We start from the raw sequence: 25473 nt of genomic DNA, 5'->3' as shown, positions 1-25473 counted from the left end.
CCAAAGAATTTTTGCACATACAATCTCCTAAATATATGAAGGGGTACAAGTATCCTCATAAACTTATTATTTACACATATACCCTTTCAAATAGTTCTTTTTTATATTTATGCATTAAGGGTATTTCAATCATTTCAATTTTAAGTTGTTAATGTTTTTAATAGTATTAGATAGCATAGATAATATCCAAAAAAAAAGAATAATAAGGATGTACATACAAAATAAATATTTTATAAGGATAGACATGCACATATCAATTTTGGGAGGATATTCTCATAAATTCCAATATTAAAAAGGATATGTATACAAAAAAACCTTATTATTATTTTGGTGCCTCTAACAACTATAAATCTTTGTCATCTTCATTAGGAAAAACAATTCTGTTGACATTGTTGACCTTGTACAGCACCAAATGGCTCATAGACCCTTTTTACCATCTATACTATGTATAAACATGCAAATAAAATTTGGGTCCAAAAGTGTGCATGGTCTTTGAATCTAAACTGCTCTCTAATGGAAACCTGATATGACTAAAATTCTAAAAAAGTAGCAAATTATAGCTATAGCTTTCAGCTACTATTTAGTCCTTCTCAATGAGTTGAAGATCATCAAGATCTGTATTTTTGTCAAAACTTTTCTTTCCCAAAAACCGGAAGAAAATCACCACTAAACTATAGTTGTAGCTTTTGGTCACTTTTGGATTGAAAAACCATTAAAATTTCACCATGGTCAACATGATATCAATTGTAATTTTGGAAAAGACCTCCCAACGAGTTCAAGATCAGGGGATTCGATATTTCTATTAAAATAGTATGCCTTCTGAAAGATAGTTGGTTCTGTGTAGACAGTGGCCATCACAAACATTTTGATTTTTCTATTTCATACAGATAATTTCATTTACTATTTTATCATGTCTTTGATGATAATTGTATTTACCTATATTTTGATTTTGTAGACATGGACTCCGAATTATTACAAGGAAAAAATGGAAAGCTTGGGTCTTGCAAACTCTAGTCGCCCACATTGTGTAGAACTTTAGGTGCATGCAAAGGCAACTCTAAATGTTCCTATCAAATTTCATATTAGTGATTTTAAAAATATCATAGATTCGATTTAATTATTTATCTTGCAAGAACATCCTGTAAGTAAAGTTGTTCGTATTTCTTCTATCTTCTTCTCCCCCATCCATCCTTCTCTCAATCCGTCCTTCATACCAAATAGAAGATAATATTCTAAATGGTGACTACTGCTAAAATCAATCAATGTTATAGTGCTCATGATGTGATAGGAAGTTTGTTATATGACCAAACCAACCCAAAAAATTCTAAACAGACTCCTTGGTCTGTGCTGATGTTTACGAGACACGCAAAAAAATTTCATCTCTTGTTTATCTTTTCTAGCTTATATGTTATTTTTTTCATTAACTATTTGAGCACAACGTATTGATGAAACGCTTGAAAGGAGTCGCCCAACCGAATGCAATTTCATAAATGATAAACATTTTTTCTTTTCAAATCTACAACTCTAACACAAATGCCTCAAGTAAATACTAATGTAACATTTGATGAATTTTCATAACTGAGCTATCACTATAACTCACGATCAATTATATCTTGTGATTACCCCTTCTCCATGTGAATTTGCATGTACAGTTTCATTATTATAGTGAAATGCATAAGAAAAAAACCATTTCCAAAGTCACGAAGTCTTATCCGCACCATCTAGTAACGTAAGAAAATTTATGCAAACATACTTTATCCCTTTCATAGTCAATGGTACCAACCCCCCCCCCCCCAAAAAAAAAGGGAAAAAGAAAAATCAGAAAAAGAAAGCAAAATTAAAGGCTACAATGCTTCAAGTTTACCAAGGGACCACAAATATAGGAACTGACACAAACTGGCCAGCGATTGTTGGCTTGACAACCTAATAATGTTATGACATCTATCTTATCCAGCTAATTAAAGGTGTTGGGTTAGTGCCGGTGAAAGCTGAGAATTCAACAAGTCCTTTGCTTGATAAATAATGAAGAAATAAAGTTGAGAAGGCACTGCATTTTGATGTATTGTGAATTTCCAATGCAAAATGGTGAGACAGTACTTGAAGACAAACACTGAAACCTTATCGAGAAAATTTATAAAGATAACAGTGCAATAATCTGCTGTGATGTTAAGGAGTACCAGAAACGCATCCTTAATTTGATACAATCGGAAATAGTGACAAAAGCTGTATATCATGATATCATAAGATGGCTCAATAAAGCAAATTGCTCATTCACAGAAAATGCATATAAAAGTAACTTTTTAGAGAAAATAAATCAAAAATTTATATACATCGAATTATGAAGGAATCATGCAGTTAATCAAAAACTTAATTCCACGGAACTACCACCCATTTGGTGAAGTTCAACAAAATCTGGTCAGTTATTATCCATTTCAATGACCATTGTATCTTTGCTTTAAACTTTGCCCATATAATAGAAAGGCAGGAAATCCCAAAAGGGCCTTATTTCATCAGAAAATAAGGACATTACATGCCTTATTGAAGAGATGGCAAAGATCTCTCGCACCAAAACAATATTCTCAACTTTAGCTATAGAGGTTGCGAAGAAAGTTTGTCTTCCATCTCATATAGGGCACTCAGGCAATGAGATCTGTGTCTCTTCATGTGTTCACAAGTAAAGACTTTCCCTAACATGACAGATATTAGAACCATAATGGAAGTCAAGGATGCAAGAACCCATGGAATGAACTTGCACGATTCATAAATCAGATTATGTACATGAAGTGGTAAGTCTTGTTATGTTGTCCTATGCTTATACGTTAGTTAGCTCATGCTTAAGTTAAATCAGAATTTAGCTTTCAGTACTTAAGAAAAGAATCTTAAATGTCATTGAGGGAAAAAAGAGACCATATAGCACCTCGAGAGAGAAGCCAATCATGTCAGAATTCAAGGTGGCATCTTTGTAGAAAAAAAAAATATGAAGAAACTTGTAGAGAATATAATATAAGCTGATGGAAAATCAAAGAAAAATACACAGTTACCTAAAAAAAAAAAGGACATGACAACCGAAGCCTTAGAAAGTCATGAGGAGAGAACGCTAGATACAAAAGACAATTATTAAATGGAGAGAAAAACCTAGACCATGTCCATTAAATGAAGAATACAGGTACAGCATACAAGACTAACATTTCAGAAGTTCAAAACAAGTACTGCTCAATTTGGTCCAAAGTAGGAGAAAAAGAGCCAACCATATTTGTCAACCTAAGAGCTAAAAACAAGATGCTCAAGAACCATAACTATAATTAAAATGCAAAAAGAAAGGAGAAAGAAAGTGAGTCATCAAAGTTTCATGGGATTGGAAACTTTTAGCATCCTAAACAAATGAATTCAAAATAGGTGCTTCCATTGAATGGTTTCATAGGCAACCTCTTAACAATCTGAAATATAAACCCAGAGATAGATGATGCGTTTCAAAGTCCAGCTTCTTTGACATAGCTACTTCAGGAACTGCAGTAACCAGCAATTCTTATTCCATCAACATGGCATTAGATTCTTTACCTCATTTTAAATAAATTAACTAGGTCTGTTGAATATGTTTATCCCACCAATACTTAAACACCGTATGATGACATATCAGCCAGGCTCTTGCTCTGAAAATAAATAATTTTGATGAGCATTTATATGGACAATCTCGTAACAGAGAGAATCAAAGCTACCAATATGCATGGGAAAGGGGGAAGTGGAAAACCAAAAAGCAAAGAAATAAAGCCTAGAGGCTAGAATGCTTCAAGTTTGTGAAATAACAATGTACACAGCAAGTGAAAAGAAACAAAAAAATTGGCCAGTGGATATTGGCTTGTAACATCTGTTAAGCAAATGAGGTTGAAACATTTGGTTAAAGCTGTGAATTCCAAAAGCATTTTTCTTTTAATTTTTTCAATAATGAACAAATAACTAAGGTCAGGGTGACCTTGCTTTAAAGTTGCTCATGAAAAGTGTAAGTTAAAATGATGAGACAACAATTGAAGAATGAAGTCATGGGGAAAATCTTCAAAAAGACACCATTACAATAATCAGTCAGAGTAATAAAGAGGATAAGAAAATTGGCATAGGTTTGAAGAAATTAACAGGGGCTGATTGAGAAAGTGCTCATTCATGACAAGTACATAAAAAGTTATTTGGAGCAAATACATCCAAAATTTTTAGAAAACAAATTATGAAAGGTCATACAAATATACAATACACCAAAAACTTATTCCATAGAACTACCATCCATTTGGTGAAGTTCAACCAATATCTTTCCCATGATCAAGTATTATTGCCTCTAAATTTCTCATAAAGTAGAAAAGAGAGCAATTAGAAAAGGACCTTATTCCATCAAAACAGAAGATCACACATGCCTCAATAAAGAGATGTCGAAGATATTTCCCACCTGACATATTCTCTATACATCATCATACAAGGTTAGAAAGGAAATTAGCTGGTCTTCACTTCCTTAAAGGAGACACAGCCCAGGAGATCTCCAATTCTCTTCTTCAGCTGATCACATATGAAGATTTCCCGAGGATGACAAGCATTCTAACCTTTTGAGAGTTGTTGTCAAGAAAGATGTGGAATTTGGTGTTGTTGCACATGAACCCTATGGAATGAACTTCTATGATTTATAAAGAAAAACCTATTTACATGAACTGGTAAGCCTTGTTATGTTGGTTTATCCTAAGTTTAAAAAAAAAAATAAATAGCATTTGGTACTCAAAGGAATTTCTTCAATATCATTGGAAAATAAAGACTATGATACACTGGTACAGATCCATAGACTTGCATGAGAACAATCAAGTTAATGCTGAAATTTGAGGTGGTATACTTGTAGAAACAAAAAAATTGTGAAAGAACTTAAAAAGAAATTGGTAGCATCTTTTACCATGATGTAGCAATTAAAAAAGCAAATTATATCATTCAATTACCTAGAAAAAGCAATGTGCAACTAAAGCCTTGGAAACCAACAAAAAGGAAAAAAAAAACATTTAGAAAGGATAGTTAAAAGGAGAGAAAACCTAGACTATACCAGGTCAACAAAGAACATAAGTAGAACATATGTGAGTATGATATTTCATAATCAGTATATAAGTATCGTCCATTGATGAAAGTAGGAGTAAGAGACCATCTGCTTTTATAAAGCTCAGCAACAATAAGATGCCCAAGAACTATAATTATTGTTAAAATGCAAGATAATGAACAAATAAGTAAAAGATTTGAAAGTGAGAACCATCAAAAAGTTTCAAGACATGGCAAGCTTTATGATCCTGATAAATGAATTCAAACTAGCTGTGTCCAAGAATGGTTTCGTTAAAATATCATACAATTTTCAAAAGTTCATTAAACCAAGTTATGTGTGAAGTTAATCCAAGCATGAATGATTAGAAATTTCATAATTCTCATGAAACCTAATTCAACATGATATTCAAAACAAAAATGCTGATAGCCAGGATAGGAAATTATATTCCATATTCATCCATAGTGTGGTCTTACCACCACAAGAACTGTATTTATTTAATATTACGAGCAATCCCACCACAGCATTTAATTAACATCAAATGGAAAGTAGCAATCATAATCATGGAGGAGTAAGCAAAAACATCGGTCTCCTCAAGCCAAGAAATCATATCAATCAGCCATGAGCACTCCATAAACAGAAGAATGCAGACCAAGCACAATCATTTAATCCAAACCATCGACAAGTAGCTGACCCGAGATCTCAAACAAACAACCACCCCATCCTATCCCGCTCCAATACCTCAAGAATGGATCGAGAAAACCCTAATTCCAGCCCTAGAAAGCAATCAATCGCATCACACTACCCTGACGTAGGCCTTCTGCACCGGGGTTCCGGTCACCGAGAGCAATCCACCACTGGCGGCAGCCTGCTCGTCGAGGAACAGATCGTCCGTGGTCCTCAAGACCGCGTGGATCCCGATGATAGCGAGCCCGACCATGAAGGACGCGAGGACGTTCGACGCGACGTCGGTGACGATGAGGGCGACGACGGTGACCACGGAGAGGGCAATAAGGACGGCGCCATCGTCGATGGCGCGGCCGAAGAGAACGAGGGGCCCATTATGGGAGAAGTAGAGGAAAAGCCAGGCGGCGGAGAGGGCGATGAAGGCGATCAGGGAGGACGGGTGCCAGATAAGGCTGAGGAAGACGGCGAGGAGGACGGCGATGGTGTAATTGGCGCGGAAATAGGCGAGGTTGCGGCGAAGCCGGTCGGTGGCTTCGGCGGTGGTGAGGGGGCGGGCGAAGGCCCCCGGGTTGAGGAGCTCCTGCCACGGCCGCCGGGCAGCGATCAGGGCCTGACCCTGCTCCTTGAAGCCGTTGATCAGATAGGTGGCGCGCGAAGCGGGGGAGGAGGACGCCGGCGCCGCCTCCGAAGGCGGAGGGGAGCCGGCGGTGGGAATGGTACCGTAGCCGGAGGGCGAGCCGGTCTTCATCGCCAGAACGATAAGAGCCGGAGAAGAAATGAATTATATCCCAAGAGCTCCAAGGAAGAAGGGCAAAGGAGGAAAGGGGAAACGTCCCTCCTCCGGCGAACCCCTTAACCTCGCAGAAGCTTCAGGATTTCTAGCCCTTCCTTTCCATAAAGGAGTGGCGAAGGCATCTCGGAACGATTCAAAGGAATAAAAGCATGGGAAGGCAATGTGCACAGGGAGAAAGACCCGGAGATGAACTCTAGGTCACGTGGTTCCTTGGTGTTTGTTATCTGGTGGCTAAATGCGTAATGTGTTGAGGTAGTCACATGCATAGGTGAGATTTCTTGGTGTGTATAATGGCACCGTTAATTACAGCAAACTTAAAAGGTATTAAGAACGTTGATTACGGGCGGCCTTCCGTTTTGACGTCGGGTTTGTCTTCTTCCTCTCTCGCTCTCCACACCCCACCCCCACCCAAACCCCAAAAACCCCCAACTTTTTTTTTTTTAGGAATCTTCAATCCAAAACATGGCCCAGCACTGCTGAACGGAACGGTGTAACAGGTGGCAGCCAGACAAAAAAAACCTTCACATAAGCATGTCAACTGTGAAATAAAAACTATACATTAGAATGATAGAATCCCACTACAATGAAGACACAGCGTTCACACTATTTTGTGGGACCTGGTAACAATACAAAATTATAGAACAAATGATTGCACAGCAATTGCGCTGCATAATCACTCAGTTTGCTAATAATATATTAAAAAAATTTAATATGAACCATTCAAATTTAAACCAATAGGGATACCTGATGCCGTAAATATTTAAAAAAATAAAAATATTTTTATGTTATAATTAAATTATTTTTTTGATAAAATTTTTTTTCATTGTAGACGAAAATGGCATGCAGAAACCGTAGGGAGGTGGGGGTTGGGAGAAATCGAGGGCATCTGGATAGGATCCAAGCGCGGGCCGCAGGGGTAAGGGGTGGTGGTGGGTTGCAGGGATGAGGATGGTGCAAAGCAGTCGCCATCGATAAGAAGCGGACCGTGGGGCCGATTGGGGGGTGGTGTTGGGGGCTAACTGGCTAGGGGTGGGGACTTTTGGTGGGCTGCAGGGGTGGGGGTGGCGCAAAGCAGCCACCACAGGAGGAGGAGGAGAGGTTGTGGAGTGAGGGTGGACTACAAGGATGAAAGTGGCACAGAGCAACCATGATAGGGGTGGGGGTTGGGGGTGGCACATAGCAGCCACTGCAGGGAGGAGGGAGTCGAGAGTAAAAGAGGTACGGGCCGTCGGGTGGGGGTTGGTGGAGGACTGCCGGGGTGTAGGTGAAGGAGGGAACTGCGAGCGGTGGGGGCAAAGGAGGAAGGGAGCGATAGGTCGAAGCTGCAGAAGGGGAAAGAGAACGAGGAAGCGAGCAACGGAGGTGGATCAGTGAGCGACCAGTTGGATCGATGGAGGGAGGTGGGCAGAGGGCCCGATCGGCAGAAGAAGGCAGGCGACGACAGACGGCGAGGAGGAGTCATGAAGAATAAGAAAGAGAAGAATTAAAAAATAATAAAATATATAAAAAATAATAATATAATATTTTAAATATCTTTTATTATAAAAAATAATTTAAAAAGTATCGTAGCAAAACCCTGTATTAAATGTTGTGATTGTGAGGCCTTTCACCAACAAATATGACCAGCAGCATCTAAAGATAAAATCCCCCCGTGGATACAAATAAAAATAAGATAGAGAATGTAAGAAAACCAACATATACCGCAATTCTTCCGTGCCACTTAGATTAGCACGGCCCCCATTGTGAATACTGGATGATATGTAAGGAAGATTGTTCCTTATAACGCAAGTAATGTTGAGACTTTGAAGGAATACCAGAGAGTCCATCCACCGAGTATACTGACACAGTGTGTGCTGTTGAAATCTTTGTAATATGGACACAAGTGATTCAGCTGTAGAGACCTTCGAAGTGTTAAGTGGAGGTCTGAAATATAGCATATCAATTTCCAATCTAAGCACACGATCCTACTGCATGATGCCACATAAGACAGCATAATTGTAACAGATGAAGAAAGAACAGCCAATATCAGCAAAATGTATGGGTAAGATGGATGAGTTGGATGTGTAGGGCAGACAACCAGATTGATCTCTCAAGTAGGTAGCAATATGATCAGAAGAGATGTAATTGAAGCATGAAACAACCATTTTGAAGAAGAGAGCTCCAGATACCAGTTAATATAAATACGAAGACCTTACTTGGAAGATTGAATAATGATGTACCATTATATATGTTAGTAACATAGTACAGCAACTTAAGAACTGCAATATACAAGAGAAATTTCTTGTGCACCGCGAGCGGTGTAGAAAATCCGACGTAGAGCACGTCATTTTATGTGATTGGTCTACGTAGCCACTACTTTTTAATATGCATTTAATATCTGCAGTTCTATTTTTTCGTTTAAAAATTTTGCATGATGAAAATATCACTGTTCTTTGAAAAAATTATGACTTCTTATGGTATATTATGACTTCTTACACGCAGGATAGTATAATATGGCTAAGAAAATTATAAAATCTTGTGGTATATTATTACATCCTACATCAAATTATGATTTTATGCATACAGAATATTATTATATGGTTCAGGATATCATAATATAACTCAAAATATCATAATATAGAAAGGATATTTTTATCCAACCACTTTTCAATGCACGTTTAATGCCTGTAATTCTGCTTTTTCGTTTGAAAATTTTGAATGATGAAAATGCTTCTACTCTTTGAAAAAAATTATGACATCTTGTAGCATATTATGACATCCTGCATCAAACTTATGACTTTCTGCATGCATGTAGGATGTCATAATATGGACATAGGATGTCATAATTTTTTTTAAAAAGTATGGATGTTTTTGTCATTTAAAATTTTCAAATCAAAAAGTGGAACTATAGGTATTAAATGCGCATACGACAGATTTTCTACACCACCAATGATGCATAAAGAATTTCGCCAATATACAAAGAGGCAGGATAATTTGAAGTCAGAAAATCCCTCTGAGTTGCATGGGACCTTGATAAAACCTTGGCACATGGAAAAGTATACATGGAGAGATGTCAATTAACAACTTGTAGGCAATCATTGATAGGAACCATGAATATGACACATGAGACAGCAGCAAGAAGAGTTTGAAGCATATTAAAACAATGACCTGATATGGAGGAACGGCTACCCTGCAAGAAACCAGACGGAAACAGGTCAAAGAAAACACACCATTTTTTTTCTTTTTTTTTCCCTTCTCCTCAGTTTTTTTTTCTTTTTTCTTCTGAATATTCATCTCCACTTTTTGTAGTACTATTTTTGGTTTTTTCCAATTTCCCACTCCTTTCTTCTTTTCTTTTTTTGCTTTTACAACCATTCTTATTTTTGCTATCAGCCATTGTTGTAGTCCCTGGGCTTGTCCACCAAAAACCATACTTGGCTACCCATGTGGTAGCCCAGTTGGAATGGACCATTAACCCTATTCCCTTACATCCGAGGTTCGATCCATAATAAGAGTCGATTAAATGAAGATTTAATCTAATGCTTAGATGTGGGCGGAGTGGGATGGTTTCTGATCCATCTGATGCATGGGTGATGCTAAGATGACGTACTCACCCATCATAGTGGCCAAGGACCCCACGTATGGTAGAGAGTGGTTGAGCCGATTTTCGTTATCACCCTACATCGAACAGAGTGGAGCCTCTTATAATCACATCCAAAAAAAAATAGCTATGCTAATCACCAACCCCCCTCACTCCTGTTCTCCTATCAAAAAAAAAAAAAAAAGAAAATCATACTTGAAAAAGGAGGAACCCACCCGCATAGATTACAAAGAAATTTGACTTTGTCAGGCACTTTCATCCATAAAGGCCCAAACTTATACATCATAAGCTCTCACAAGTGGATGCATATGATAAAGAGCCAAAGAAATAGCACTATGGAGCAACAGGATAACAAGACGACAAGCTTTGAGCAGAAAGGCACGATAAGCAGATGTGGCAGCTCGTAAATACACCCTGTGCTTTAGACACTGTGTCTAGAAAAAGATGCTAAAATTTCCGCTGAGAGCCCGGTTGCAATCCAATCAGTAGCTTATTTTCCCCCTCTATATGTATGAGACAAAGTGAAATGATGGAGAGAAGATAACCAAAGGCTTATGTCTTTCATCCAGCAAGATAGAGGAAGTCGATTTGCAGAAAGTCGTTGAAGCCAATTGAGGACAGTTACCGGTCACCTTGAAGCCACACCCTCCTTGTGTGAAAGTAGTGATAAAAAGCCGGAGGCCTAACCATGCCCCAATCATCTCAGCATATGGAACCGAAGAATGAATAACCATTTGCTCCAGCCAATAAATATCTCGATGATCTATAACAAACTATCAGCCGCACAATTGACTCTTATCGCATCATCAAAATTTATCACAAGTATCCCAAGGGGAGGGGGTCTCCAAGCAATCAAATTAGAGAAAGGATTATGCTGATTACTCAGCTGATGAGGACCCCAGTTCCCCAACTGGGAGCTAAGATTAGGAAGAGATGATGGTAATGGTGAGCAAAGATCATAATAGAAACACATGCATCGATGAAGAAGATCCATTGGTTAAGAGGATTTAGCTAGAAAAAATTCTCTCATTTCTCACCTGCCATATAAGCTAATAGAGCTTTTTCCATGTTACCTTTAGAAGAGCCCGCAAGGGAAGTTAGTAGCAACATCAGAGAGGATGGTAATGAGCACCAAAATTCTGATTTAAAAGAATCCAATATCGGTTGGCAAAGACACAGTCAATAATGACATGCTAACAATCCTCCACCCTTCCTGGACAAAGAGCATAGTCAGCAGGTAAAGAATGAATAATAATACCTCAAAAGAGTAATAACTCCTCCTTTGTAGGCAAACGTTGTCACACCAATTTTCAACAAAAATACCTTACCCTCATTGGAACTGGAAGGCACCACACCCAAATACAACTATATCGAAAGAATTGCATATGAGAGGGGTTTAGCGCAGTCGCAATATCTTTAGAGGAGATAGAAATAGACCTCGTATGAGCCCATCCAGGCTGATTAAACCATCAGGCATATGTGAGTACACAAAAAGAATAGAGGTCATCATATCAGCATCGCACAAAGTAGCAAGTAAGGGAACATTCCATATGTTATTTGGCAAAATCAAATCAGCCATAGTACACTGAGATAAATCATATTCTACACTTAAAGGCACATTAGATAGCCAAGGATCATTCCAAACAATCATTGAAGCGCCGTTACCAATTAACCATATAAATTGAAACTGGATTTGATATCTAATGGCAAAAATTTTACGCCAAATGGGGGAACATTTAGGAGGTGGCTGGTACGAAACCCATGCTTGAGGAAAGCAATATTTAGTTGAAACCAATTGAGTCCATAGGGAATGAGGCTGGATGCAAACTTTCCCAAAAGCAAGTATTGATATTGGTGAAGAGAATGCAAACCAAGCCCACCAATATTTTTGGGATTACAAATAGTCACCAAAGAAATCAAATGTAATTGATGTTGAGTAGAATAACGACCCAAAGGAAAGAGCGAAACTCATGCTTAATGAATTCTAGGACAGAAGCCAGGATTGAGTGGTTGATATCATGTATACTAAAATGGGAACCGATTGTAAAAGAGTATTGCACTCAGCAAAGGATAAAGCTTCCACTTCCAAGATTGAATACGAGTCAAGATCTTCTCAGTTAAAAATTTCAGATCTACGGAGCAAAGTTTGGTGTTGGAGATTAGCACACCAAAAGATTTCCAAACTCCACATTTCAAGACATACCAAGCATAGAGGAGATTATTTGTTTAATATTATTTGGAACAGTATGACTGATGATAATGAAAGACTTGGTGAGATTAACTAACTGTTCAAAGTAGTGACAATACAAATCTAATAGAAATTTAAGACATAACACATCTCGAGCTATGCCATAAGGAGGTAATCAGTAGCAAAAAAATAGTGAGAGATATGCGGTCCACCTCTACTAGAGATATAAAAATCCAAAAGCTTAGTTTGGACTGCAGAGTGTAGAATAACAAAAAATATTTCAGAACATAAAACAAACAAGAAAAGAGCTAGAGGACATCCTTGACGGAGATCACAATCAATAGAAAACCATTGATAGGGGATCTATTAATCATAAGGGCAAATTTCAGATTTTGGATGCATGCAGAAATCCATGAAATGAATTGATCATGAAAGCCAAACAGCTTTAAGACCTTGAATAAGAAAACCCATTGGGCCTTCTTTGTATCCATCTTAACCATAAGAAGCCCACGAGAAGATGAAGCATGAGCTAAAGAGTGCAGAACCTCTGGCCAATAGGAATGTTTTTCATAATATTTCTTCCCCTGACAAAAGCACCTTGAGTGGGGAGAGAACATGAGAAGGATGAGGAGACCAAGAATCATTGGTGGGCTGGGCATGAGCTCAAGGTCGATAAAAATGCTGAAGCAAATAATCCTAGATTAAGTGTCTTCATGCACCCATTAGCCAGACTCACCCCTGAGAGCTGAAATATGATTATATCTTCTTCTAATGATAGTGACTCTATGGAAGAATTTAATATTCATATCACCTTTGCGAAGCCATCAAATATATGATTTTTGCTATCAATACAACTCTTGCATAGATAGGTTATGATTATACTGACAGAAGAGGGGACCAAATTGAGAAGATGATCTGCTTGGGAGAGGGGACCAAATTGAGATTCAAGTAATTGAAGAGAGAGGATACGATTATATAAGCCATCACCATTCCGAAATAAGTTTCTCACTTTGTATTTATTTCAATAGTAGATCTTCTTTCTTGATTTATGGAGGAGGATGGTTAGACGCTCATCAGGGTAGTATTTTCAGCCCCAACCCAAGTAGTCTAAATCAAATGATAGAAGCCAAGGCAAAATTTCCAAAAATGATGGTACCAGAAGGGAACATGAGCTTTTGGTAAAAAGGATTGAATCAAAAGCATTAGAGGCAATGATCTGAAACAAAATGAGTCAAATGTTGAAGGCACAAATCAGAAATATTTGTAACCAATTATCAGATGCAAAACCCCGATCAAGATATTCCCAAACCCTAGAAGAGCCCACTTAGTTATTACACCAAGTAAACCTAGGACCCTCATACCCAAGATCTATCAACCCTACGGTGGAGACAAAATTACAAAATTCCCTGACCTCCCTATCAACATAAAAAAGTCTACCACCCAATTTTTCATGAAGGGACATAGTGCAATTAAAATTGCCAATCAAGAGGGTAGGAACATTCAAATTCAAAACCTACAGATAGCTTGCCAAAGAGAGCATTAGACAATACCATAGGTACTAGCATAAACAATTTCCAAATCCAAGATGGGGATCCAGGTTGGGATATAATGGGATATAACTCCAAAACTGACCTATCTGTCAGTGAGAATGAAGCTCATCGAACCAAGACTTCTACCCAAGGCCACTATAATTTCTCCGAACAAACCTTTGGAAAGAACCATATATACCTCCCAAAGATGACCAAACCTTCGCTGAACTCAATCCATAGAGTTCAGTTGTAAACAAGTTTCAGCAAAACCAAATATATCCGACTTAAACCTACAAACTAAAGATTTTGAATACCAAACAAAAAAGAGCTTTGCAACACCTCTATAGTTCCAAACAAGCACTCTTATGATAACTCAAAGGATTGTTCCCCATGCACAGCTTACACAGGGTTCTCACTCAAAGATTGATCAATGGATTGAACGTTGATTTTAGATGATGCACCTTTCATCTCTCAAAGTGCATGTAAGCTGGTAAAAGATTTTAGTATGAGAGGTAGTAGAAGTATTATCTTGAGATAGGGCCAATGACTGGGACTTGCTACTTGAAGTGGCAACCAATAAAGGCCCATCTAGCCAATTGGGGTTGGCTGCAATTGGTCACCAAACTTCCTTTCCAATAGATCCCTTTGTACACAAAACCAAAGCTTTAGAGTCATTACCTAAAGGCTTTGTATAAGAATACTCTTTCGGAATAATCACCTTTGATTGTGGGGAAGAGTTTGAGCTAGGAGATATGGTGGATGGCACCTTGATTAGAGACCGTTTGCGCTTCTCCTTCTATCCCACCCCGTTAGACCCTCCCAGGAGGTCCGATGGTTGTAACTCCATTGGTTCAAGTTCAGATTGAAGTAGACCTTACATATCAGCTAGAGATTGAAACCTTGACATTGATAGAATCAGCCTTTGTGAGATAGGCAGGAACAACCTTTTCGGAAGTAATCCAGGGAGCACTTGAGGAACCCAAAAGAGATGACCCAATAGTTGAACCATGAGACTATTTCCCTTGATTGAGTGCTTCAACTGGAACCCTAGCAACTTTAATCTAGGGTCCATAGAATGGGTTGTTTGAAGAGGAAGTCGAAACCTGCACCTAATACAATTCTCAAGTAGAACTCCTACATGACCACATCCATAGCAAATGTTTGGGAGGCCCTTATATACAAATTCTTGCCATATGACTTGGTCATTGATAAGAAGTTTAGTGCCCAGGTAGACTAGATGGACTAGATCCAACTGCATGCAGTGTTGGAATTTCTACAGGTACTAGTGTATGTTGATTTAAAAAAATTTTAAATCCAAAATGCAATGAAAAATCAGATTAAAATAATTTTAATCTAAACATGCATTCATTATATGAAAGTATCTATGGATCTAGTTCATATGCTGAAATTAACATAAACTGATTTTAGTAAAAAAAATAAAAATCTATGATCAAGTTGTGTATCTGAATCGCTTTTCTTTTGCCTCAAATCTGTAACTGAGGTTGAATCTAATTCAATCCCTGGATCTGGAATTGAGCAGATTCTGAATTAGTAGCACAAGTGTCCTATCTCTACAGATATCCATATGGTCGATCTGAATTAGCTTCTCTTAAAATAATTCACTTGAACTCAAAGCCTGAATAGGCTTGAACCAAGCCTGAATAGGGATCAACCCTTGATCTCTTTTTCTTAATTCTTGAATGAACCAACCCTTATTTGATCTATCTTTTTTTATTTTTGAAGAAACCAAGAACCCTTCTTGATCCCTTAACTAATCAAGAAGTAGTTGTAACAACCTTCTAACAAACTTGAGAGTAGGAAGAAGAACTCCAACAACTTTGTAGCTCCAACCCTTGACACCAACAAGATGTTGCCGCCCACCTCTCTCCAAGATCCGAAAGAGAGGATGCCTAGAGAGAGAGAGAAAAGAGGGGGCGTTGGGCACAATGAGGGTGGTGGCTAGGAAGAGAATTATGAGATTAATTTGAGAGATAGGACTAGGATCCTTTAAATAACAATATAAGGAAGTCCTAATCAAATTAGGATCTCTTCTTCTAATCATATTAGAAACACTAACCGAAAGCCTCTTAGATCAAATCATAGGGGTGCCACCTAGCCTAGACCCATGCCCACATTGGGCTTGGGCATCCCATCATACAGGACCCAATTAAATATGCTCTAATCAGCTCACATAGTTTCATAAATTTATTCAAGGATTCTTGATCAAATTAAGAGGAATTTTCAATCAAGAAAATTAGAAAAATCAAGAAACTCTTTCTTGATTTAATTTAAGCCATAAATTGAGTATCCAACCATTGGAGCCCATTGAATCAAATTCAATTAGATTCAAATCAATGTAGAAATTGGCTAATATTTATCATATAAGCAAACTAACCACAAAAAAAATTGGATTCACCCAGATACTAGCAAAGTTAACATGAACCTAATAGGATTTCTCTAAATCCATACAAATTGATACTTCATAAGATCAATTTTAACCAATTCAGATCTTCTTCCTTTGATGTGTGACCCCATAAGAGTAGTGAGACATACCATAATCTCTATCATAAGTATCACTGAAATCTCTTTCAGTAGATCAGAACATTCCACTCTAGCTCGGTAAGGATCAATGATCCAAAACGATCCTATTGAGCTTTTACATTTCACCAGTGATATCTAGTAATATGTAGTAATAATCTAGCAGAATGAAGAAGGACCTCTAGATATAGTTAATGTGTGATACAGTCTCTCTATCATGAGTTCCAACTAGATGACAGGTTATAGATAAATCGTCAAACCTTATTATCAGTGATATGATAGATCCAATCAACTCAAGTCCAATAGTGATTTCAAATAGAAACTCTTTTTCATCAATCACACTACTATGATCATAGACTTGTGGATTCAACTTCTCAAATCTCATAGGACTACTCTTTATCAAGGTCGATAGATTCTATCTAGATGCACAACTTGCTCCCACAACTCAACCAACTATAGCCGACATCCACTACAAAGACTCATAATCGAATCAATGCTTATGTGTAGTCAAACTACAATAGTCTTACTGTGAGCAACTGTGACACCATAGGTTAAAGGATCAATTACACAACTACAACATCGAGATGATCACTGATGATTGAATAAAAATCTATATGATCTCTTATATGATCATGCTCAGTACTAATTATTCTCTAACAACTATTCATACTTACCGCTCAGTATTTCTATACTGTAGACTAAAGATTCATCTATCTCGAAGAAAGTGAACCGTACGTCGATCTATCTAGATTGATCACCATCCCCATGACTATCCTATAATTGAGAGTAATTTAGAAATCGATCATACTTGCCTCTAATTCTCAATAATTAAGAATATATATCATAACATTAATTTCAAGAATGATTCAAAGACACATAGTACTTGAATGAAAAAAAGAAAACTTATTCTTTATTGATCAAATCAATAGTTCAAGTATAAATTTATATTATAAAATAAAAAATATGTCAGCCAACAACTGACTTTTAGGACATACATCTAATAATCTTTCACTTAGATTAAAATCAATTGGCCATTAATCTAAGCCCCATCTTCTCAAGGAGAGCTTTCATTTTGGGTTGGTCCAACTGCTTTGTCAGTGGATCTACCATATTATCCGTGGAGTCTACTCTTCGTATCTTGATATATTGCTTCTCGATGTAGTCCGTATGGTATGAAATCGCTGCTCAATGTGCTTGAATTTTTGATGAGATCGAAGCTTCTTAGCAAGTGCTATAGCTCCATTATTGTCGTAATACTGTGGTTTGGCATCCGATGTCATTACACCAAGTTCCACAGCAAATATTTTGAACTAGAAGCCTTATTTTGTAGCATCCAAGTAGCGACATACTCAGCCTCTGTAGTCGAATCTACGATGATGCTCTGCTTGTAACACTTTCAGCTAACTGCACCATCATTGTAAATGAACACATATTCTGATGTAGACTTTCTATCATCAGGATCCGACATGAAGTTCGAATCTGTATAACTCTCAATGCATAATTTAGGTGCTGCTCCAAAGATCAAGAATAAATTCTTAGTCCTTCTTAAGTACTTAGGATATTCTTCACAGCTATCAAGTGCTTCTCATTTAGATTTAATTGATACCTGCTCGTGACACTCACAGCAAGAACAATATCAAATCGAGTATATAGCATAGCATACATGAGGCTTCCTAACATCGAAACATAAAAAATCCTATTCATGCGCTCAATCTCCTCAAAAGTGATAGGACACATCATCTTGAAAAGTTGAATATCATACCTAAGGGATAACAAACCTCTTTTAAAATTTTTTATGCTGAACTGCTTCAACACTTTTTCTATGTACAGCTTTTATGATAGGCCAAGCATTCTTCTAGATCTATCTCTATAGACCTTTATTCTAAAGATATAGGATGATTTTCTAGATCTTTCATAGAGAATTTCTTAGACAACCAAGTTTTGATCGAGGTCAGCATGAGAATATCATTCCAATAAGGAGGATATCATCTACGTACGGTACGAGGAGACAAGCTCTCTCCCACTGATCTTTTTATAAACACAAAGATTTTATTCATTTTTTATAAAATCAAATGATTTGATTACATCATTGAAATGAAGATTTAACTCCAAAAAGCCTGCTTTAGTCTATAGATGGACCTTCGCAACTTGCAGACTCGGTGATCACTATCATCGGATATGAAATACAGAGGCTGCTCTATAGATATCTTTCTCAAGATATCCATTTAGAAAAGCAGTTTTCATATCTATCTATCAAATTTCATAATCATAATAAGTTGCAACAGCAAGCAATGTATAAATGAATTTCATCATGATATAGGAGAAAAAGTGTCATGATACTCAATACTTTCATGCTGACTATAATCCTTCACTACTAGTCTTATCTTATAGGTCTCTACCTTACTATTAGCACCTATTTTTTTTATAGATTCATTTACAACCAATAGAAATAATTTTCTCAAGTCGATCCATTAAGATCCATATCTGGTTTGAGTGCATTGAGTCAATTTTGACTTCATTACATCTAACCATTTCTCAAAATCGATGTCAGACATCACCTCATCAAAGATACTAGGATCATCACCATGACCTCCATCTCCCATAAGGAATACTTCCTCTACATCTTCTTTCAGCATACCTATGTATCTTTCAAGAGGATAGAAAATTTACTTGATCTATGAGGTGGAGGTGGAACATTAACTACTGACTCATCATGGATGGGTTCCTGAGGAGCTATAGCTCGTAGCTCTTCAGAGATATTTTCATCGAGCTCAATTAACCTACCACTGCCATAATTCTGGATAAACTATTTTTTAGAAATATGACATTGCGACTCACAATCATATTATGATCAGGTAAAAAGTAAAAGTAGTACCCCATGGATTCTTTGAAATACCTATAAAGTGAGCTACAACAGATCTATCCTCTAACTTGTCAGCCTTCTGTCTCTTAACATACGCTGGACATCCCTAAGTCTTAAAATAACTCAGACTCGGCTTCTTACTGTACCATATCTCATATGATGCAATAGAAACAGATTTAAAAAGAATCTTATTTAAAATATGCATCACGATAACTAAGACATATCTCCAAAGAAATAAGAATAAATCAGTGAAGCTCATCAAGAATTGAACCATATCCAATAAGATCCTATTTTTTTTTTGGATATCCTGTTGAGTTGAGGCATACCGGAAGGAATCCATTAAGAGACTATGTCATTTTCTTTAAGATATCCCAAAAATTTAGCATTTAGGTATTTTTTTCCTCAATCAGATCGTAAGATTTTGATGGATTTATCTGTTTGCTTCTCTATCTCATGTTTGAATTCTCTGAATCTTTCAAAGACTTCAGACTTGTGTTACATATCCGTACTGTGATAAATCATTAGTAAAGATAATGAAGTAGCTATAACCATCCCTAATCTGCATATCAAATAAGCCACACACATCGATGTGTAACAGGGCTAGTAGCTCAGTGGCCACCCTTTCCTCTTGTCCCACAAAGAATAACCTAACCATTTTTTTCCGAAAGCATGATTCATAGGTTGGAATTAACTCAGATTTAATCAAGTCAAAGATCCATCCTTTTTCAATCTATTTATCTTGTCCTCTCCAATATGACTAAGCCTATGGTGCCATAAGTACTTATGGTTAAACACATCTCTAGGTCTCTTTTGGTCTACGACACTCACTACTTGCTCATTTAGGTTCACATTAGCATCAACATACAAGTGATAAAAACTGTCAAATCAAAAAACCAGATGCAACCAATTAATTTCATAAATAAATAAATAAAAGTCTTTGTTAAATTAAAAAATAATTCCATCCTGTACTAGTATAGAGATCAAAATTAAATTTTGACTAGCTACAGGAATAAAATAACAGTCTTTTAAATCTAATCTAAAACTTGATGGTAATCAAAGAGAATAAGTTTCAATAACTTCTACAATAATTTTTACTCCATTGTCAATTCGAAGGATCATATCACCTTGCCTCAATCTCCTACTTTCTATTAGATCCTACATTGAAGTACATATATGAGTACTAGAACCAGAGTCCAATAGCCAACTAGAAGTAAAAAAAATCTTTAGATTAGATTCTATTACGAGTGTACCTTCAGAAGGTGGTTCATCTTTTTCTTCTTTAGGCCCTCCAGGTAAAATGGACAGTTTCTCCTTCAATGACCATCGGAGTAGTAATGAAAATACTTTCTCTTCTCCATAACCTTCTTCGGAGCGTCCCTCTTAGGTTTGTTCTCCTTCTTCTGCTTCTTTGCAAGCTTATTCTTTTTCTTTTCTTGAGACCTTCTTTTAGAAGATGCCCGCTCAACAGTAAGAATAGAGCCCCTTGAACTTTTCAAGATACCCTCAGTAGTGACCAGTTCGTTGACCAACTCAGATAATTGCAGTCTAATTTATTCATATGATAGTTTATGATAAACTGTCCATACGAACTAGTAAGAGATTGAAGGATGAAATCCACCTTCAATTCCTTCTGCATAGTAAGCTCGAGCTTCTCAAACTCCTCAAGGTCCTTAATCATTGTCACATAATGATCGTGGACTGACTGCCCCTCGCACATCTTCATATTGAACAATCGCTTGGATAATTTGAAGCACACAGTTCGGCTCTACCACCATACAACTCTTACAGGTAAGTGATCATGGCACGAATAGTGGACATGTGCTCATGCTGGCTCTGCAACTTGTTTGACATGGAAGCCAGCATATAGTATTTTATCCTAAGGTCATCCTTCATCCATTTATCCAGAGCAGCTCTTTGCTCCATTATAGGATAGGTTGGTAAAGCTGAGGCATCCTGACTGAGTATATATCCAATCTTCTAGGATGTCAGGATTATCCTGAGGTTTCTGAGCCAGTCTTTAAAATTTATGTTAGTCAAACGATTGGTTTCAAGGATACATACTAGAGGGTTACAAGCCGACATTATTTATCTACGAGAGTAGAGATTCTAATTAGACGTTTGTACTTAAATTTATATTTACTCTAGAGACTTTTAGATGCAAATAGACTCCCACTATTTTTTTGAATTTTGATACTCTCTAGATGAATAACGAAAATCTGATGCGACCAATGTAAGATTTTTAGTGGGTGCTGCGGTCCCACTGATGTCGTGCACCTCACCTAACAGTTATCGATAATTCGCAAATCGATGTATAGACAACTCTTTGTCCAGATGCTTCTCTAAGCATATTGTAGTGACTTGGTCTCTAAATCATGTGAGCTCAAATAACACATATTACTCCACTCCTTAATTAAGTCAGACCCATCATTCACAGGTAGGTGTGAAGTCATCATTGAGTCTCTCAAATAACACATATTGGCCCCAACCCAATCTTCACCCTGGAGCAACTCTTAATCAGTAGAGTGATTGTATATTTTTGATGCAATTGAAGTACTGTAACTAGCCGAGAACAGACAACGCCAGTAGCATGTCCGCACTTCTACAACGGTGGAAGATCATAAGGCTTAATATTGATCGGAGAGATTTAGGTTGGATCTCATCTAATTAGTCATCATATGATCGATCTAACTAGTATGGGCTAAACCAAAATACCTTAGCAACTAATGAACTCAATCATCCAATTGGTCAAGTAAGTTAGATCGGTGGGAGGGTACGCCATTAAGTCATCATAGGCAAAATTATCTAAGTGAATAGCCTTTCAATTAAAAATCATCGATCGAGACTTGTCTTAGACACTAAATGATTTATTGATTATAATTAGTCAACTTAGGTGAATCGAGTTCAAGCCATAAAGCCAAATTAGATCCTTAGATTGACTCGATTGTACATATGAGGTTTAATCGACTTAATCTACAACACTTGAGAATCATAAGCTCAATTGATTTAATCCAAATCAATACTTGATTCGGTTTGATCAATAGCTACATAGATTTTGATCCAATATGATTTTATCATAACCTAAGATGCAATCCAATTATATGATCTAATGTAAAAACTATCCATACCCAATGATTCATGTACACACTAATTTTAGATCATAAAAATAATTTTTAGATCTAAATTTATTGCATAAAAAGTAAATTTTTGATTCTTGAAATATTTTTAGAACATGCATGTAATCATATATCACATATATGAAAAATTTTAGATTTTTCAGAAATCAATTTCAGATCTAAATATACCATCATATATCACATACATAAAAAATTCAGATTATAGAAACTTGATTTCTAACCTATGCATGCTTTCATATATCATATATATGATTAAAAATCAGAACTAAAATACTTTTCAAATCTAAACATAAATACATATATCGCATGTATGAACCAAAATCAAAATTTAAAAAATAATTTTTTAAAATTTTTATGCTACTTTCATATATATGAATATGTGACTCTGATACCACTGTTGAAATTTCTACAAATGCTAGTGCATGTGGGTTTCAAAAATTTTTTAAATCTAAAAAGTAGCAAATAATTAGATTAAAATAATTTTAATCTAAGTATGCATGCATTATATGAAAGCATCTATTGATTTAGTTCATATGCTAAAATGAACATAAACTGATTTTAGTAAAAAGAAATAAAAGCCTATAATCAAGTTGCATACCTGAATCACTTTTCTTTTGCCTCAAACATGTAACTGAGGTTGAATCCAATTCAATCTCTGGATCTGAGGTTGAGCAGGTTCTGAATCAGCAGCACAAGTATCCTGCCTTTACAGATATCCATAGGGTCAATTTGGATTGGCTCCTCTTGAAACAACTCACTTGAACTCAAAGTCTGAATAGGTTTGAACCAAGCCTAAATAGGGATCAACCCTTGATCTCTTTTTCTTAATTCTTGAATGAACCAACCCTTATTTGATCTATCTTTTTTGATTCTTGAAGGAACCAAGAATCCTCTTTGATCCCTCAACTAACCAAAAACTAATCAAGAAGTAGTTGTAACAACCTTCCAATAAACTTGAAAGGAAGAAGAAGAACTCTAACAACTTTGTGGCACCAACCCTTGACACCAACAAGATGTTGCCACCTACCTCTCTCCAAGATCCAAGAGAAAGGGCACCTAGAGAGAGAGGGCGTGGACTAGAGAGAGAGGAGAGGGGGTGTTGGGCACAGTGAGGGTGGTGGCAAGGAAGAAAATTATGAGATTGATTTGAGAGGTAGGACTAGGGTCCTTTAAATAGACAATATAAGAGAGTCGTAATCAAATTAGGATCCCTTCTTCTAATTATATTAGAAATCCTAGTCTAAAGCCTCTTGGACCAAATCAAATGGGTGCCACCTAGCTTAGACCCATGCCCACATTGGGCTTGGGCATCCCATCATATGGGATCTAATTAAATATGTTCTAGTCAGTCTACATGGTTTCATAAATTTAATTCAAGGGTTCTTGATCAAATCAAGATGAATTTTCAATCAAAAAAATCAAGAAAATCAAATTTTTTTTTTGATTTAATTCAAGCCATAAATTAAGCATCCAACTATTAAATTTATTAAATCAAATTCAATTAGATTCAAATCAAGTATAGGAATTGGCTAATGCTTATCATATAAGCAAATTAACCATAAGAGGAATTGGATTCACCCAGATACTAGCAAGATTAGCACGAACCTAATAGGATTTTTCTAAATCCATACAAATTGGTACTTCATAAGCCCAATTTTAACCAATTCAAATCTTTTTCCTTTGATGTGTGATCCATAGGTTCAATTCTGACTGATAGTGAGATGTAGCATGATCTCTATCATAGGTATTACTGAAATCTCTTTCAGTGGATCGGAACAATTTTACTCTAGCTTAACAAGGATATTAATCTAAAACGATCTTATTGAGCTCTTATAATCTACTAGTAATATTAGCAATATTAGTGACAACTCAGTAGAACCGAAAAAGAACCTCTAGATATAGTTAATGTGTGATACAGTCCTTTTATCGTGAGTCTCGACTAGATGATAGGTTATGGATAAATGATCAAATCTCATCATTAGTCATATGATAGATCCAATTAGCTTATGTCCAATAGTGATTTCAAATGAATTTTTTTTTCATTAATCACACTGTTATGGTCATAGGCTTGTAGACTTAACTTTTCAAATCTCATAGGACTACTCTTCTTTATCAAGGTCGATAGATCCTATCTAGATGCATATCTTGCTCCCACAGCTCAATCAACTATAACCAATATCCATTACAAAAACTCATAATCAAATCAATGCTTATGTGTAGTCAAACTATAGTAGCCTTACTGCGAGCAACTGTGACACCATAGGTCAAAGGATCAGTCACACAACTACAGTATCGAGATGATCACTGATAATTGAATAGAAATTATGTGATCTCTCATATAGTCATGCTCAGTACTAGTTATTCTCTAATAACTATCCGCACTTGCCATTCAGTATCTCTATATTATAAACTAGAGACTCATCTATCTCGAAGGAAGTGAATCATACGTCGGTCTATCCGGATTAATCACCATCCTCACGACTATCCTATGATCGAAAGTAATTTAAGAATCGATCATATATGCCTCTAGTTCTCAATAGTTGAGAATATGTATCATAATATCAATTTCAAAGATGATTCAAGGACGCATAATACTTGAATAAAAAAAAATTATTTTTTATTGATCAAATCAATAGTTTAAGTCTAAATTTATTTATAGAATAAAAAATATATCAGCTAATAATTAGCTTTTAGGACATACATCTAATATGCTGACCCTAACAAATCTTAAGTGAGAAGAGTTTGCAGTCCGAGGATTTAGAAATTTAGGTTTGCTTGCTCTAGATGCTATCTTTAGAATCATATTAGACGTAGGGTTTGTTTGGATGAATTGATGGAGAATCCCATTGGATTGATCAAAATTGGACCAACAAAGCTGGTTAGAAATAGGCTTGCAAATTGAACTGGGCATACTAGTTAGAAATAGGCTTATATACCAAGCAAGGCCATATTCAAAAGTATCTAGAACCAGATTTGTTAGTTGGACAGCCCAAATCTTAGAGGAAGAAAAAAAATTTATGAGATCTTTTTTCATCCTACGAGATTTGGGCTAGCCCACTAACAAACCCAATCCTGGATACTTATGGATATAGTCTAGCTCAGTCTATA

General features: G+C 36.6%; 1 protein-coding gene across 1 annotated transcript; it reads right to left on the bottom strand.

Annotated features, from left to right (window-relative positions):
- Positions 1-5488: 5488 nt before the first annotated feature.
- Positions 5489-6649, bottom strand: LOC105042170 (PRA1 family protein F2). Its single transcript, XM_010919285.3, has one exon. The coding sequence runs from the start codon at positions 6486-6488 to the stop codon at positions 5850-5852; it is 639 nt and encodes a 212-aa protein (XP_010917587.1). The 5' UTR covers positions 6489-6649; the 3' UTR covers positions 5489-5849.
- Between the last annotated feature and the right edge of the window lie 18824 nt (positions 6650-25473).

Source organism: Elaeis guineensis, chromosome 3 (assembly GCF_000442705.2).
Source record: "Elaeis guineensis isolate ETL-2024a chromosome 3, EG11, whole genome shotgun sequence".
Taxonomy (NCBI): domain Eukaryota; kingdom Viridiplantae; phylum Streptophyta; class Magnoliopsida; order Arecales; family Arecaceae; genus Elaeis; species Elaeis guineensis.
Note: the sequence above shows the minus strand (reverse complement) of the source record. Positions and strands in the feature narration are given on the sequence as shown.